Genomic DNA, 15,775 nt, shown 5'->3' on the forward strand with positions numbered 1-15,775 from the left:
ACAACTAATGTTTGATGTTAGAAGTCGGTTATTATTTGATTCAGAATAAGCCATTGCTCACTGGCCATTATTCAGTATTCAGTATTCACTATTCACTAATTTCACTAAGTAAATAACTGGATAGTGTATAAGGAATACTGAACATTAATAATTATTAATCATTCAATATTCGATTTTCAATTTTGTTTTCCATTTCACTGGCTACTACAGGTATTTGAATTATGTACTCTACTTGAACTGTTATCTGTGAAAATTATTATTTTTTAATTCATTGAAGCTAATGCAACTTACTTCAACATTTTTTTGTTTTAGATTTTAACTCATCATGGAGAATATAGACAACATAATAATGAAACAGATCCAAAATCAATTGGAATCTCCTGAAATAGAACCATTTTGTTACATCTGGCAGATGAAAAGATTGAAATCACTACAAAATTGGACCATGGCTAAACCTAGTGCTGAAGAAATGGCTGAAGCAGGTTTCTACTGCCCAAACCCGGATATACCTGACACAGTAAGATGTTTTTCGTGTTTCATTGAATTGGATGGTTGGGAGCCAACCGATAAACCTTGGGAAGAACACAAAAAACGAGCCTTATCGTTAAACCCACCATGTAGATTTATTGAAATATGTAAGAAGGAATCAGATTTTACAGTAGATGATTTTTTAGAAATTAAAAAGAGTGTAATTTTACGCATTTTCAATGAAAAATGTGAAAAACTCATAAAAACATCACTATCTCTTCACAAAAAGAAAAAATCAGCACTTAAAAAGGACCTCCAAAAAAAGGGAATGTCATAAAAATGTATATATATATAATATGTCTGACAAAAAATTCACTATGCTAGGTGCAGTTTAATTTATTGTAAATTAGTTATTATTATTTTGAACAAGTTCTGACTTGTCTAATAATTATAGTATTATATATACATATATATTACAATGTATGCTTGTAATTTGATTTGATCAAATTTAAATAGAATTTTATTATCAATAATTTTTCTAAATTAACACCTGTAAATTAGACAATAAATATTTTAATTGTGATTTATTTATTAGTGATAAAAATTAATAAGCTCTTTTGGAGTGGTTACATTTTAACGCTTTTTATACAATTATAAGCCTTATTAAGATTGATTTTATACCTTTGTCTACTTTATTGTTTATTTCATTGGAATGATTTACTTTGTATTTTTTAGAAGTTATCATTATCTACTTATAATGGGATCATATATTAACAAACAATTAATTTAAAAATGTTAATTATTTATGCTAAATGATTAAAATATTTTAGGTGTGTATGTATATTGTATTGTATTATTTTAATATTAAATATTTAGTTTTTCTTATAAACTGATGATTAAGTACCTATAATCTTTATTTAATTGATGTTGAAAAAGCATTTCTCTAAATTTTAAAAATACTTATATTATACAAATGTGTATATATTTAATAGCCAATACGATTAATATAAATTATTAAGTTTATTAAAGATAAAATAAATAATATATAAATAGTCATTCTTGTAGGTGTATATTTTTATATCACGTTTTATTTGTGTAAATAATTTAATACTGGGTACATTTTATAAAGCAAATTAGTAACAAATTATAGTTATTAAGTATTTAAATTCATTTTTAATATATACTGATACTAATTCTTAGGCTTAATATATTTGTTTAGGTGTATCTTCTCAATTTAAATCACATATTCAACTATTATTCATTAATTTAAATGAAAATAATTAATTTATGCTCTTTCTTTAGATTTTGGTAAAGGAACTTGTCTTAAAAAAAAAACTTATTCTTTTGTATTTTAATTTCTACATACCCATAGTGCAACCAAGTTGATAATGACTAGTTAACATGAGACAAAACTAGTTTATTATATCAGACTAATCAGACCAAACCTAAACCTTGGTCACTATATACGTCTGTTTTTTAAAATTTTAATTTTTCTAGTTATGAGACCATGACGTCATAACTAAGGTATATATTATATTGTTTACCTCTTTTGTTTGTAATAAAAAATAAATAACAGTACATTTGTTGGTAGTTTTTATTGAATTTATTTAATATTTATTTCATATTAATGGTTTTACACAATCTAATAATTTGGTACTTGGTTTGTTATCGGCCACCACCATACCATTTAAAATTTATTGTGAAACTTTTATAATACACCATACCTTAAAATAAAAGTAAATAATAATGGTGTATAGTTTACACTTAAAATAACATAGTTAATCCTTCGCAATTAGGCTTCGATAAATATAGGAAACTAAGAAAATTTTCTTAAGATATTTAAATATCACATATATTATTTAAAAAGATGAATTCTAATATTAAATATTTGGGAAAATAATTCTTTTACATTTATTTATAACAATATCTTAAAACAAGTTAACATTATTTAAAAGAATTTAGACATAGATGATATACACTACACTAAAAATTACACTAGTCACAATAATGCAGCAAGCCAATCAAATACTATAAAAAGTATTTGTCATAGGCGCACATAGTGGGGTGTTAGGAGGTGCTTAGCACCCCCTGACTTCAAATCAGCATCCCCAGTCTACTGCATTCAATGTTATTGTTATGCAATTTATACTTATATTTACATAAATTATATATTATGTATGTTAGATTATTAATTATTATAATTCTGTATTGATCATCCAATCTAGTTTACTAAAATATTAATCACAGTGTCCATCAGCCCAACCATCACGCCATCGTTCATTTACTTTTGAACAGTCAAACAGTGGCTTTTCTAATTTCCGATTTACCATATTATGCGCTTCACACATCCATTTTGCAAAAGATATTTGAGAGCTAATGTTAGGTGGATGATATGTTAATCTGAAAAAAATAAATAGACATTCCAATAAATATATTAAAACAAATATGATATTTAAAAAAGTTAATATGAATTTATGATGAATAAGAATTCTAAAATGTCATCATAATAAAATAATTAAAAGCATAGGCGTGCGCACGGGTGTTGCAGGGTATGCTATAGAAACACCTGTGGGTTGTAAACACTCACAATTTTTATTTTTTCTAACTAAAAATAGTTAGTAACGTAATAGTTAAAATTTACAAAATAAGAAACATTACAAAAGACATCTAGCATTGTAATAATAATAATAATATGCAGTGGCGTATCTAAGATTCATTTTATGGGGAATGTTTTAATATTTAATAGTATCATGGAAGGTGGGGGAAGAACCCTCACACCACCCCATAATACATTAACACAAATCATAGGTATATTGATATAAATTATTATATTAGTAAAAATTATAATAAGTATGTGTAAGTTGTATAAAACTTTTTTATTATAAAGCACATAAAATAAATAATACTAATACTAAGACAACAAATACAACATAATACATACGGCCGATAGGGGGTGTTCTAACACCCATATCACCTCTTCAAAATACGCCACTGATAATATGTATAGACTTATTATACATAATTTTCAGCAACACCTACCACTAAGTTCTGCGCACGCCTATGATTAAAAGTAATACTAACATTTCAGCAAAATCGTTGGCACAAGTTTCACAAGGATAGACTTTTGGTATTAATCTAATAAACTGTTCCATATTAGTTTGGTCTTCTTGTGATGGTTTATCTGAATATGTTGCAGCTATAGTATGAAGTAATTTCCATGTACTACGACCTAAGAAATACAATTTAAAATAATATTAAGTAAAATAAAACAATTTAAGATAAATTTAATATCAAACCTAATTCATCTTTGTCTAGGGGACAGTCTTCTCTCTGGTGTTCTAATATTTTGGTTTCATCTATATTATTTGTAGATTGGCTATTCACAGAGTGAACCTATTTATAAAATCATAAAATATAACTTATGGCTTACAAGACTATATTAAAAAAATATATATGGTATTGGAAAAGAAATCTAAATTTTTTCCAGAATAATAATCAATTGTTTTGTATAAAAAAAAAGTATTACCTGGCTTTGACTGAATTCTTGACGTCTCATACGGCTAAACGTCCGGAAATCAGTACATGAACGACAAGGTTCATCTGCTTGAGAATGCTGTATAATATTATAAGTATTGTCAACTGGTTTTTCCTTTACATCATTTAATTTGAAAACACCGCGTTGGAACGAATTAACAAGAACTAAGTATGAGTTATAAATGTTGTAAAAAATTGACATTATTATAATATTTATTATTTATTCGTTGAAGTATCAACACATTCAATTTTAACTAAAGTACTTAATTATTATTGGCTATTGGTAACTAATTGGTAGAATATGAAAGTGGACCGTCATTTAACGAAATGTAGAAGTCTTCTTATCATCCACAAAAATAGATAACATACGTACCTGTGGTAACTGATAAGCCCACGTGATAATTTACCTACAGTCGCGATTATAAAGAACAGGTTATGCGTCGGTAGTGGGTTTGTATGGCACAGCCGCGGTCAGAAATTGTTACGGTGATATAGTTCAGATATTAACAACTAGATGGGCGCTGCTAGTTAACCGTGCTCTAAACGAATTGTCGTCAAAAATCATATAGGTATAAAAATATCTAGTGATATAAAAATAATATTTCCCTCGTAAATTTAAATAATTGTATATTATATTATGTTTATTGTATATATTTTGTGAAATGAAATTGAAATAAATGTATTATTATTTATTATATAATTGTTATTTATTTATTTAAGAGTAGTATCCTATAGATTAGTATAGTATGAAAATCTTTGTTTTTTTGTGTTATTTTTACCTAATGGTATTTAATGGGGAACAAAAGAACAATAATTATGGACCTTTTAAGTTAATAATGGATAAAAGAATAGAAGATTTAATAAGATTAGATAACGGACCTCTCAAGAAAGTCTTACTTGAGATTGTAGGTCAATCTTTGAGACTGGAATATATATTATTTATATATAATTTATAAAATTGGGATTACAATTTGTATGAAATTCTTTGTTTTTTGTATTAGTTGAATTATAGATCAACATGAAATTATTAGTTATGTCATTATCATGGTCGCCTATAAGTAAAATTTTAGGGGGGGGGTCAAAATAAAAAATTCTCAAATGTAAAGATAATAATTATATTATGGTAATATTTATTGAGTTACAAGTTTTTAATATTTTTTGTCCAGGAGGGGGCAAGTGCCCCCCTTGCCCCTCCCAATGGGCGCCCATGGTCATTATATATATAGTTTTTAAAATTGGTATTGCCAGTGATATTTACACTACTATATCTTAAAGCAACATTTTACTGATGTCTAACTGACTAGCTGATTAATAATATGACTTTTAGAATTCAGTATTCTTTGACTACACAATTGACCACTGACTTAGTCAATTATTTTTTATTATTTTATTGTTATTAAATTATTTATTTTAACCGATTATTGAAACATGCCATCTTCTTGTTGTGTTGTATTCTGTACGTCAAGATATAAATCAAACCCTGAAAAAGTTTCAATGTTTCAATTTCCTAAAAATTATTTTTGACACTAGATATGGGTAGATAATTTTTTTCTAAGACATTTTGATTCATTGACCAATGACCATAGTTCTAAACCTAAAATTGACCATGTTACAGGCCAACAGATTTTTAAAAATTGAAAATAATTCAATTTTTTGAAAAACATGGTACACTTGTATTGAGTAGATTTTTTTCATATATAGGTACATTAATAATACATGAATACATGATACATACATACATAATAATGAAACAAAAAATAAATTACTTTGTATTACCTATCTAATTTATAAATTTTATTTAAGTGAATTTGTTTATCTAATAAAATGATAAAATGTTCAAAATTGCCCCCATTATTTTCTAAATATTTTTCCATTCGTCGAGTTACTTCTCTGTAACGTTTTATGTATGTATCATTTATTCGTGTATTTTTTTATGTATCTATTCATAAAAAATATCCACTCAATACAAGGTGTACCATGTTTTTCGAAAAATTGAAATGTTTTCAATTTTTAAAAATCTGGTGGCCTGTAGCTCGGTCAATTCTAGGTTTAGAACTATGGTCAATAGATTAAAATTACTTAGAAAAAAATTATCTACCCATATCTGGTGTCAAAAATAAGGGTTACAGTTAAAAAAAAATTAATTTGAATTGCACATGTGTGAACCAAAGGAGTTAAAACTTTGAAAATTTCCCAAAACGTGCACTTCAATACCATCTATCACAGGAAACCGTTTTTCAATCTAAGGCCATCGAGGTGAGATATTTAGTGGCACATATAAAACGGGACACACTGTATATATATATAATTTTTTATTATTATTAATGTGGTAACTATACATTGTTATTATTTCATTATTGTTTAACAAAATTAAATTTTTAATAATTATAACTGAATTGAGTATGCAGAACATATGCATATACCTATACTATATACAAATAATATACATTACATAATATACATCGAATATATACATTTAAGTGTGAGACTTAACAAAATAAATTTTTATAGGTACCTACATACAAATAAATAATAAATACTTTTGACACACTACACACTATACACAGTATATAATGACACAAGGATTTATTTTTCGAATGTATAATCAATTATAAAAAGAAAAAGTTAGTATTAGTAGTAATTTGACAGCATTACAGAATAAAATTATTGAAAATGCTACACTTTATTATAAATATAATATTGAATATTAATTTATTAAGAATTTGGAAATATTAAATGGTTGATGCCCGTAGTCTATAGATACATAACTTACTGCTAAATATATATTATATGATTGAAAATAATTCGTTTCGTAAATCGCAAAATGCCGTCAATTGTCATTATTGTCAATAATGATTCGGCTATTATCAAGCTTATATAATAATAGGCGTTTGGTTGCTATTTCAAAACATATTGCAGAGCAAAGGCTTGTACATATAAATAGGCATTCTCGTAATTCAATGGAATACAAATTATAATCAAACTTAAGCACTAAAATACGAGTTATTATAAATTTTTATAATTTTCTATTGCATTAGTTTATTTTTAATCCGGCATAATAATTCACCACTTATTTTAGTCGAACACTCGCACTAGTACCAGTGCCGAACATCCGCCTAGGCAAGCTAGGCAGCTGTCTATAGCGAGTAGCAGCCTTTATCTTTCCGGAGCCTAGGTCCCCGACTAAGTACCAAAAAAAGGTCCCTTCTTTAGTAGCTGCATTGATGCCCCGAGACCCTTAAAATTTGGAGTACTGGCTGGTGCACTATTTTTTTACTGTTTTCGTCTTACTAATAAATTTGTTTATTTATATTAATATAGGTATTATTACATTTACATATTATATTATTTGGCATGTAATTTCGATGACCGATGACCGATTGTATTCTTATGGGTTCTTTCCGTCTTATAATATAAGATTAATTATGAATAATAAACTTCAAAACAAAGGAATACAGTTTTTAAATTTATGTATTGGTACTTATTGTTTATTAATATGATTAATCTTAGTAACTATAATAACTCAATAATAAATATATAAATTCTCAAAATTTTTCATTTTTAAAAACGGTGGTGATGGTAAGTGTACCCCCCCCCCCCACCGTCGAGGAAGTTATGTTTTCCAATGTACTTATATCCCCCCTTCAACAAAATCCTAAAATAATGATTAATGTAATATATTATACATAACAAATCATTTTGTACTTTAAGCTTTAAACGATTTTGCGTTTTTAAAAACAAAACTTTCGAAAAACATGATTTTAAACATTGTTGGGTACTTGGATTCATTGGACTATCGTTTTTTATATATTAACTTGAACATAATATGGTTAATTATTTCCTTATGATGAGATATAGGTATTTTGGAATTTAAATAACTTGTTTTTTCGTCGTGATATCAACATTATAATTTGGTGTTAATTGTAAAATATCTATCAATTGAATTTTTCAGATAAAGTATGAGATACATTTTGATTGTGTTAGAGAATTGGTACATAGCTATAATATAGCTACAAATATTATATATATAATATTCTACTGCACTGAAATAAAATTATTTTGGTTCCATTATTTTTCTAAATTTTAATACATTTATAAGTGAAATTAATTTAGTTAGTGATGACATGCTTCCATACTGATACTATTGAATCTGTCAAATGTACCTTGTCATTGAGTTAGTTATTGTAAAGGTTGTGTTAAATACGTACAACAAATCAGGGTGCTGCCGTTGTGAAACTTTCTCACCTACATAACTTGACCACTTTACATGTAATATTACATTTACCTATTGTATGTATTATATTTATTGTGTATAAATTGTATATGTTCATATTTTAAATTTTTAAATAAATTTAAAAAAGTACAAATAAATAACTAAAATATCATTTTTAAAAATGATTTATAACACAATTCCAATATTACGGAATTAAATTATTTAGTGTCGATAGCTTGAAACGCCTACCTTTTTTTCATTCTTGCATAGGCGCCAGGTTTTGTAAATGCCAATGGGGGCCGAATTTACTAATTACTAATTACTAATTATCCTTAACTTTTGCTCTTCAAAATAATTTAAATATATGTGGTTATAGAGTAGATACGCAGGAAGTGGACTACTTAGGTCTATATTTTTTACTGTCTCCTCTTAAATTAAACTCAAATCTTAATCTTTTCAATGGCGGCTGCGGCCTCGAGCACCCATGCAGTCGGTGCCTATGCATTCTTGTATTGGTTATTTTTGCGTATAGCTTTATTACCTACATCCTTCGTTTTAATTAAAAAGCAAATGTGGTATGCACATTGTGTTGTACGCATTATAGACAGATTTTCATATTGTCGTGTCCACATTTTACATTGAAACTTATCTATTTATAACTAATAAATAGACATACAATAATTTATAGTAAAATATTTGAAAATATGTTTTCTGTTAGTTCATAATTTAATATTAATATAACAGCTATATATTTGTACCATGGTTAATAATTAATGATAGTAATTGAATAGTAACTACCCAACATTATACATAGGTATATATATATTATATTATTATTATTATGGATATATCGTATATACTATAAGTACCTATTATTACAGAGATTTTTTTTTATTTTTCTCACGTTTTCAGTGTGCCAATGAAAAGAAGACAAGAACTATGACGATTTAGCTTATCTAATCTGTGTATACTTTAGAATTAGGAAATAGCCACATAATAATATGTGCATGTTTTGTACTATGGTCTTATTTTTTACAGGCAGCGCTGAATAAAACTACTGTTGTCCGTACAAACTACAATCACAGAATATTGGCCTTTTGATGAATTGCCGTTTGATATAAACAATATATGTTGTACTGTTATTTAATTTTTAATACCATGATTGTTTTCATATACCTGCAGATTAATATTAAAAATCAGTGCAGTAGTCTGTTATGTGATTAAAATTAAATTTTGCTGTGTACAATCAATCAACATACTATATAACCACTGGTAGTTATCATTATAGTTATTATTAAATTTGAATATTTAAATAAGTGTATTTTTGTTTGGTATATGTTTAAAATGTACAGGCACGCGTTAAACCAGCTTGTATAGTTGCTTTACCATTATTAGTAATTATTCATTATGTCTCAAAATGAGAACAATCAAAATAACGTTTCTCCAAAAAATAAGGCACCCGACTTGAAAAATGAAAGAAGAGGAGCATTTGCAGCTATATTATTGTCCGGAGTGATAATCACCGTATTCGTGGTGTATTATTTAATATTAGGAGAGGAGTCACGGAAAAAAAATTCATTACAACTCGTCATAGCCGTAAGTAAGACCTAAAGCGATGATTGAAATAAGTATTTTTTTTATTACAAAATCGAAATGTTCTTGTAGATTTTTAGACAAGGTGATCGAAGTCCATTGAAATGGGAAACCTATCCTAATGATCTTTATGCACCTATGAGCGAAGGGACATGGCCAGACGGTCTTGGGCAGTTGACCAATGTAAGAAAATATATCTATTTGTTAGTATAATATAGTAACCTAATCATATTATGTAGATAGACAGAAATAGGGGAAACACTTTGAAAATTTTCGTAATACTCTAATTAAAATGTTGAAATTAGTAAGTAATAGCCGAACCATACTATAAGTCTATAAACTAATGTTTTAACGATTTGCTTAAAATCCAGATAAATTGTTGGTAGAAAAAATTTTAATTTCACATTATTAATTAAATAGATGCTTACATTATGATAAATTCAGACATTTCTCTCTTTGCTGCCAAAATAAACCATATTGGGTCTATCATTGTTTCCAAACCATTAATTTAGACTTTAAAGGTGTGGGATTAGATACAATGGTATATTTAAAATGTATTTTGACACTGATCGCAAGTCTACATATCAATGCTTAGAGTTTGAGTTCATAAACCAACAAAGAAAAATTGTAAACATTTCCATATTCAACATCCAAAAATTACATAATATGAATACAATTTTAACTGAAAAATTAAATTAAAATTCATCTCAGTGGTTTATGGTAACAAAATAATACAAAAATAAAATATTTAACAATAAATTTTCAACAAAATAGTATGTTAAAATTTACAAATTTACTATCGTGCTGAAAAAAAAAGTAACTCATCTTTACTATTGCCCATATTCATTAATTAAATGTAGAGCCATTGGCACAAATAGCAGAAGAAGGTACTTAAATATAATATAAAGGTAACAATAATTATTAGCAGAAAATACCACCATATATTAAATGAGTATACGAGTACTATAATTTTATAGTATAATAGATACTAAATTGTTTTTGTTAGTCAAATTATGGTGTATTTTATAGATTTATAGTCCTACCAAAAAATATTGAAAATTTGCTCATATTTATTATAGAGGTAGAGCGAGTGTTGTTGAATGTGTATCTAATATATATTTAATTTAAAATTCAAAAGGCAGGAAAATTAAAGTCATATGAATTTGGAAGACGATTTCGAAAGCGATATTCAAAATTTCTTCCAATCACCTATAACAGTAGCTTAGTTTTAGTACAGAGTACAGAAACTGATCGTACACAGATGACGGCGTCAGCATTTTTAGCAGGAGCATTCCCACCCAACGGAAAACAAATTTGGAACAACGATTTACAATGGATACCTATACCAATTCATTCGATACCTCCAGATCAAGACAACGTAAATTTATATTTAAATATTATAAACGGCGTAGACCTAAAAAATTATTAGTTATACGGTGAAATAACAGTGTTACCTATTATTACAATTTAAAATACAATTAAAAAGTTTCAAATAACTCGTCAATTAATTGAAATTTTTTTTTAAAATATTGTGAAAATTAGAACTATAGTAAAATCACTAAAATGTAAGTAATAATTAATAGTAATCATTTAACAATATTGTATTATAATTTTTTAATAGGTACATTTTAAGCAATTTAAAATTTTTCAAACTTATAAACTTAGTAATTTCAATGCAACAAACACTGTGTACATATCTAAATATCTTATACATACACTATGACTTAAACAACATATAGTATATATATATTATGTATACATGTATATTATATACAATATACAATGTATATATAAGTGTAAAATGGCTAATAACTAATAATATTTTTAAAATTTAATTATAAAATAGATACCTAATTTTTTTATGAATTAGGTATTATGTTTAGGTATAACTGTAAAAATGACAAAATTATATTAATATTACACTTTTTAGTTATAGGTTAAAATGTTTATTATGTTAAAATGAGAACGAAACAAAACCTGAACTTACTTATATATATAGCTTACCCAGTCCACTTTATAAAACACTTGTACCTATATAGTATTATAGTAGACAAAAATAATAATAACAACTTTATATTTTAATTATTTAGATACTTAGAGTTACAAAATCCTGCCCTGCTTATGACGCTGAATTTGAGAAAGCAAAAAATGAAACTGAAAAACAAATGTTAATTAAATATGAAACTTTTTTCAGTTATATATCTAATCACACAGGTTTAGAAATAAAACATCTTTCAGATGTCGAAAATATATTCAATTCATTAACTATTCAGGTACTCAATTTATTATTTATAATATTTCTAATTACTTATTATATTATTATAATATTATATATATTTTGTTTTATGTCATTACCAATATTATGTAGGGATATAAAAATCGTGTAACAATTTCGTGATTTATTTATAGCAAAGAAATCACATGACTTTGCCATCATGGGTAAAAGTAAAAAATTACATGGGTCTTATGGAAAATATTGTCTTAGAATGGTTGGTGACCTATTCGAAAACGGATTTCATGAAAAAATTAAGGTCCGGAAAATTAATCGGTGAAATAGTTAGAGTGATGAGAGACAAAATGGATGGAAGATTAAATCCAGATAGAAAAATGTTTGCTTACTTTAGTCATGAACAAACGTTAATTGACTTTTTACATACATTAGGAATGAAAAATCTTTTTAAACCTAGTTATGGAGCCTCAGCTTTTGTTGAACTCCACAAAATAAAAGAGGAATACTACGTAAAAGTAATTATATAAATATATATATATTAATGGATATAAACTTTTAAATAAAAAGTTAGATACCTATCTAATAAATATATTATTTTTCTTATAGATAATGTACACAAAAACCTACGACATTCCAGATATTCTATCTCTAGAAATGGAAAGCCAAACAAGTTTTTTACCAACATTAGAAGATTTTATAATATCAACTGAAAATTATGTACCAAAAAACTGGGATAAAGAATGCCAGCTTAAATAAAATTTAATTAATATTAGTTTAAATACATTAAGTTGAGTTCATATATATGTATTAATATATTTTAATCCCTTACCTGTCTTACTTATAAGTACCTATATGTATATTTTTGTGTTCAAGAATAATAATGATTAATGAATAATTAACTGTGCTATCTATACTGGTTGGAATTACTGGTATTAGTGGTATTATAATAGGTATTATCTTTTATTTTATTACTTATTTATTATATAGTTATGTATTCAATTTGTTACAGAATTAATTCATAAATCATAATAGAATAATTCTCAAATAACAACCATTATAGACATAAATACAAAAAATTATGTCTGAAAATCTAAAATTATTAAGAATGGATTTTATATTTGAAAAATTAATAATAATATGTATTTGTATTGATTACCTATTAAATAAATTAATAATTTAAGATATTATTAGTGCCAATGTTTACCGCCTAAGGTTAGGTTAAGTTATTTATATCATAGGTATAATAAGCCCATTTATAAAATTTATAATTTATTTGTACTAATAGATGTTGTATAATTATCATACTGAAGTCATATTTTGACATAAAAATATGTATAAAAATTGCAAGCATATTACCATAAAATTCTTTGGTGTTACTAAATAAGTCGCAATGTTGTATACACTTTTTTAAACAAACAAACTTAATTATTCTACGTTTAAAAAAATGTCATTGATTACAAAATTATCTTGCTGGGTTATTGCTGTTATCTAAAGAAGGCTAACTATAATAGGCTTTAAGGTATTACATGATTACATTTACGAATTACCTATATATTATGTTTCATATCTACTGTCTATAGATACCAAATGATTCATTTAACATAGGGATTCTCAACTTTTTGAGGTACATACTATACATACGGCCCGCCCTTTCATACTATTTTATGATGTCACCGTCTCCCCCCACAACAATAAGATTGAATTATGTCTAATATATATATCATATATGTTACGGTTAAAGTACGAATATCGTTAAGACCTAGGATACACAGAATAGTTTGGTCAAACCACGAATGATTTTTGTAGTTCGAACTCTTACAAACATGAAACAAGGTTCGGTATATCTTAGGATAAACAACCAGCAATGCTAAAAATCAGAAATGATTACCAATTATTATGTGATATATTTTTTTCTTTTGATTTATACTCGTTTATAAAAATAATAATTATTATTATTCAAGAAGGTATATTATCTACTATTTTTTAGTATATTAGATTGGTCATTGGTACACACATTTATATTATTATTACAGATTATCTTACTGAGATGCGATCGACTTTGGACATTTTTATTTCGACTGTAATATAAATCGTGATTACTTATAGAAGACTTTGGTCTTTGATACATTGTATCTACTCGCATAATCAATTATTTAACCAAAAATGTACCTACTTAGAAGTGCTATGTGCTTTGTTATTTAGTTTATGATATTATGATACAAATTATAATACAGATTCCATATGCCATTGATTGTATGAATAGGTATATACAAGCCCTGATTAAGGGGGTGGGGAAGAGGGCACGTGTGTAAAGGGCCCATAGTCTTCTCGGCTTAAAATTGCATTGAGTGATAGTTTGTACTTTTTATAGTACCTTTAAAAATATTTTTATTTTTTTCTTGTTAGTACTAACGAAAAATTAGGCCCATTAAAAAGCTAGAAAAAAACTTACATAAAAATACTTTATTTTATTTATAAATATGTATTTTAATAAAAAATAATAAGTTTTTAATGTTTTCTATCCTCATTAATCGTTATCATACTAAAATAAAAATATTTAAATTTGTTTTATTATATACTTTTATAATTTTAAAGAATTGTTTTCATTGATGGGGGCCCACAACCATGTATTGGCCACTGGGCCCCTGATGGTCTTAATCCGGACTTGGGTACTTATATATTTTGTAATATATTGCCGATTTGGCAGGAAAAAACAAAATATTTTGTTTTCGTCCGGCATTGGCAGTTTACGGCCGTATTTTCGGGTGTCGGGGTGTAATGTGACCGGTTCAATTTAATTTCATACTTTTATTTGTTTTGGATGTTTTCGTCCGTCATCGACTGAATTAATGTTCGTCCGATGACGGGTGTATGTAGTCTGACCATACAAACAAAAAACGTTATCATGTTTTTTTTTAATTTTCATGCTTCTCTAGGAGGCGTGCCTCCCAGTTTGAGAGCCACTGATTTAACAAAATATATTATACAGTAATCGGTAAAAATGGCTACGGAAATAAGAACAAAAAAAAAAAAACAAAAAACAACAGGAAATAAGACTAAAATAACAGCAAGAACATATTTTAAATAAATCATTCATAAAAATATCGAAATATTCAATTACCTATATTATATTACGTTATTTTCAATTTTTGTAACAATATTGTGGACTAAGTTATTATTATATCTACTGAAAATTCCTTATGCAGAACTTTTCATTCTATAACTTTAATTTTGTTATTATTATATATGAATCATGAGTGAACAAAATTTATTCTGTTGACTGTTATAATGTTTAAGTCAGTCATAAATCTGGGACCTAAGTTACAAATTGTTTTTCTTATTCTGCAGGTGTTAATTTTTGGAAATTTAAATTTTTAAATTGAATAAAGGCCTTGAAAATATAGATTAGTATTGAAGAACTTAAATTGCAAAGGACAAAAAATACCTACCTAAATGGTAAAAATTATTTCAATTGGAAATGGTCCATATCAGTATAACTATATCTAATTGTTTGGGAATACTATTAAGGAATGTTATAATCATGTTACCTAATTCAAATTAAAATTCAAAAATGTTTTATTTATATCAAAATTTTAAATGAACACAACGTATAGCGTGTTAAGTGGACCACTCTGTATACATATATGATGGATTTGTTAGCATTAGATTAATTGAGTCTAAAGGTGTGAGTTAAAAATATTTGTATAGACGTATAGCCACAGCAAATAAACATAATA

General features: G+C 26.4%; 3 protein-coding genes across 3 annotated transcripts; 2 read left to right on the forward strand and 1 right to left on the reverse strand.

Moving 5' to 3' along the window:
* Positions 1 to 29: 29 nt before the first annotated feature.
* LOC114119937 (baculoviral IAP repeat-containing protein 5-like) lies at positions 30 to 2,048 on the forward strand. The gene is made up of 2 exons (XM_027981681.2): positions 30 to 210; positions 313 to 2,048. Exon 2 carries the CDS (start codon positions 326 to 328, stop codon positions 803 to 805), a length of 480 nt encoding a protein of 159 aa, XP_027837482.1. The 5' UTR covers positions 30 to 210; positions 313 to 325; the 3' UTR covers positions 806 to 2,048.
* A 298-nt stretch (positions 2,049 to 2,346) lies between these two features.
* LOC126549355 (FAD-linked sulfhydryl oxidase ALR-like) lies at positions 2,347 to 4,603 on the reverse strand. The gene is made up of 4 exons (XM_050198236.1): positions 3,995 to 4,603; positions 3,765 to 3,861; positions 3,550 to 3,697; positions 2,347 to 2,868 (listed from the first exon to the last, which is right to left on the reverse strand). The coding sequence occupies exons 1-4, from the start codon at positions 4,202 to 4,204 to the stop codon at positions 2,706 to 2,708; spliced, it is 618 nt and encodes a 205-aa protein (XP_050054193.1). The 5' UTR covers positions 4,205 to 4,603; the 3' UTR covers positions 2,347 to 2,705.
* Positions 4,604 to 9,229: 4,626 nt separating this feature from the next.
* Positions 9,230 to 12,837, forward strand: LOC114119716 (testicular acid phosphatase homolog). The gene is made up of 7 exons (XM_027981394.2): positions 9,230 to 9,487; positions 9,568 to 9,811; positions 9,881 to 9,991; positions 10,947 to 11,186; positions 11,899 to 12,081; positions 12,218 to 12,553; positions 12,645 to 12,837. Exons 2-7 carry the CDS (start codon positions 9,623 to 9,625, stop codon positions 12,792 to 12,794), a joined length of 1,209 nt encoding a protein of 402 aa, XP_027837195.2. The 5' UTR covers positions 9,230 to 9,487; positions 9,568 to 9,622; the 3' UTR covers positions 12,795 to 12,837.
* Positions 12,838 to 15,775: the final 2,938 nt, after the last annotated feature.

Source organism: Aphis gossypii, chromosome 1, assembly GCF_020184175.1.
Source record: "Aphis gossypii isolate Hap1 chromosome 1, ASM2018417v2, whole genome shotgun sequence".
Lineage (NCBI taxonomy): Eukaryota > Metazoa > Arthropoda > Insecta > Hemiptera > Aphididae > Aphis > Aphis gossypii.

Excerpts from the sequence above, each read along its gene's own strand:
- LOC114119937 (XM_027981681.2), top strand. The coding sequence starts at position 326 with ATGGAGAATATAGACAACATAATAATGAAACAGATCCAAAATCAATTG.
- LOC126549355 (XM_050198236.1), bottom strand. The coding sequence starts at position 4,204 with ATGTCAATTTTTTACAACATTTATAACTCATACTTAGTTCTTGTTAAT. Across the intron at positions 3,862-3,994 it reads AAGAATTCAGTCAAAGCCAG|GTTCACTCTGTGAATAGCCA; the intron begins GTAATACTTTTT and ends TTTTATAAATAG. Across the intron at positions 3,698-3,764 it reads CCTAGACAAAGATGAATTAG|GTCGTAGTACATGGAAATTA; the intron begins GTTTGATATTAA and ends TGTATTTCTTAG.
- LOC114119716 (XM_027981394.2), top strand. The coding sequence starts at position 9,623 with ATGTCTCAAAATGAGAACAATCAAAATAACGTTTCTCCAAAAAATAAG. Across the intron at positions 9,992-10,946 it reads GTCTTGGGCAGTTGACCAAT|GCAGGAAAATTAAAGTCATA; the intron begins GTAAGAAAATAT and ends AAAATTCAAAAG. Across the intron at positions 12,082-12,217 it reads TCAATTCATTAACTATTCAG|CAAAGAAATCACATGACTTT; the intron begins GTACTCAATTTA and ends ATTTATTTATAG.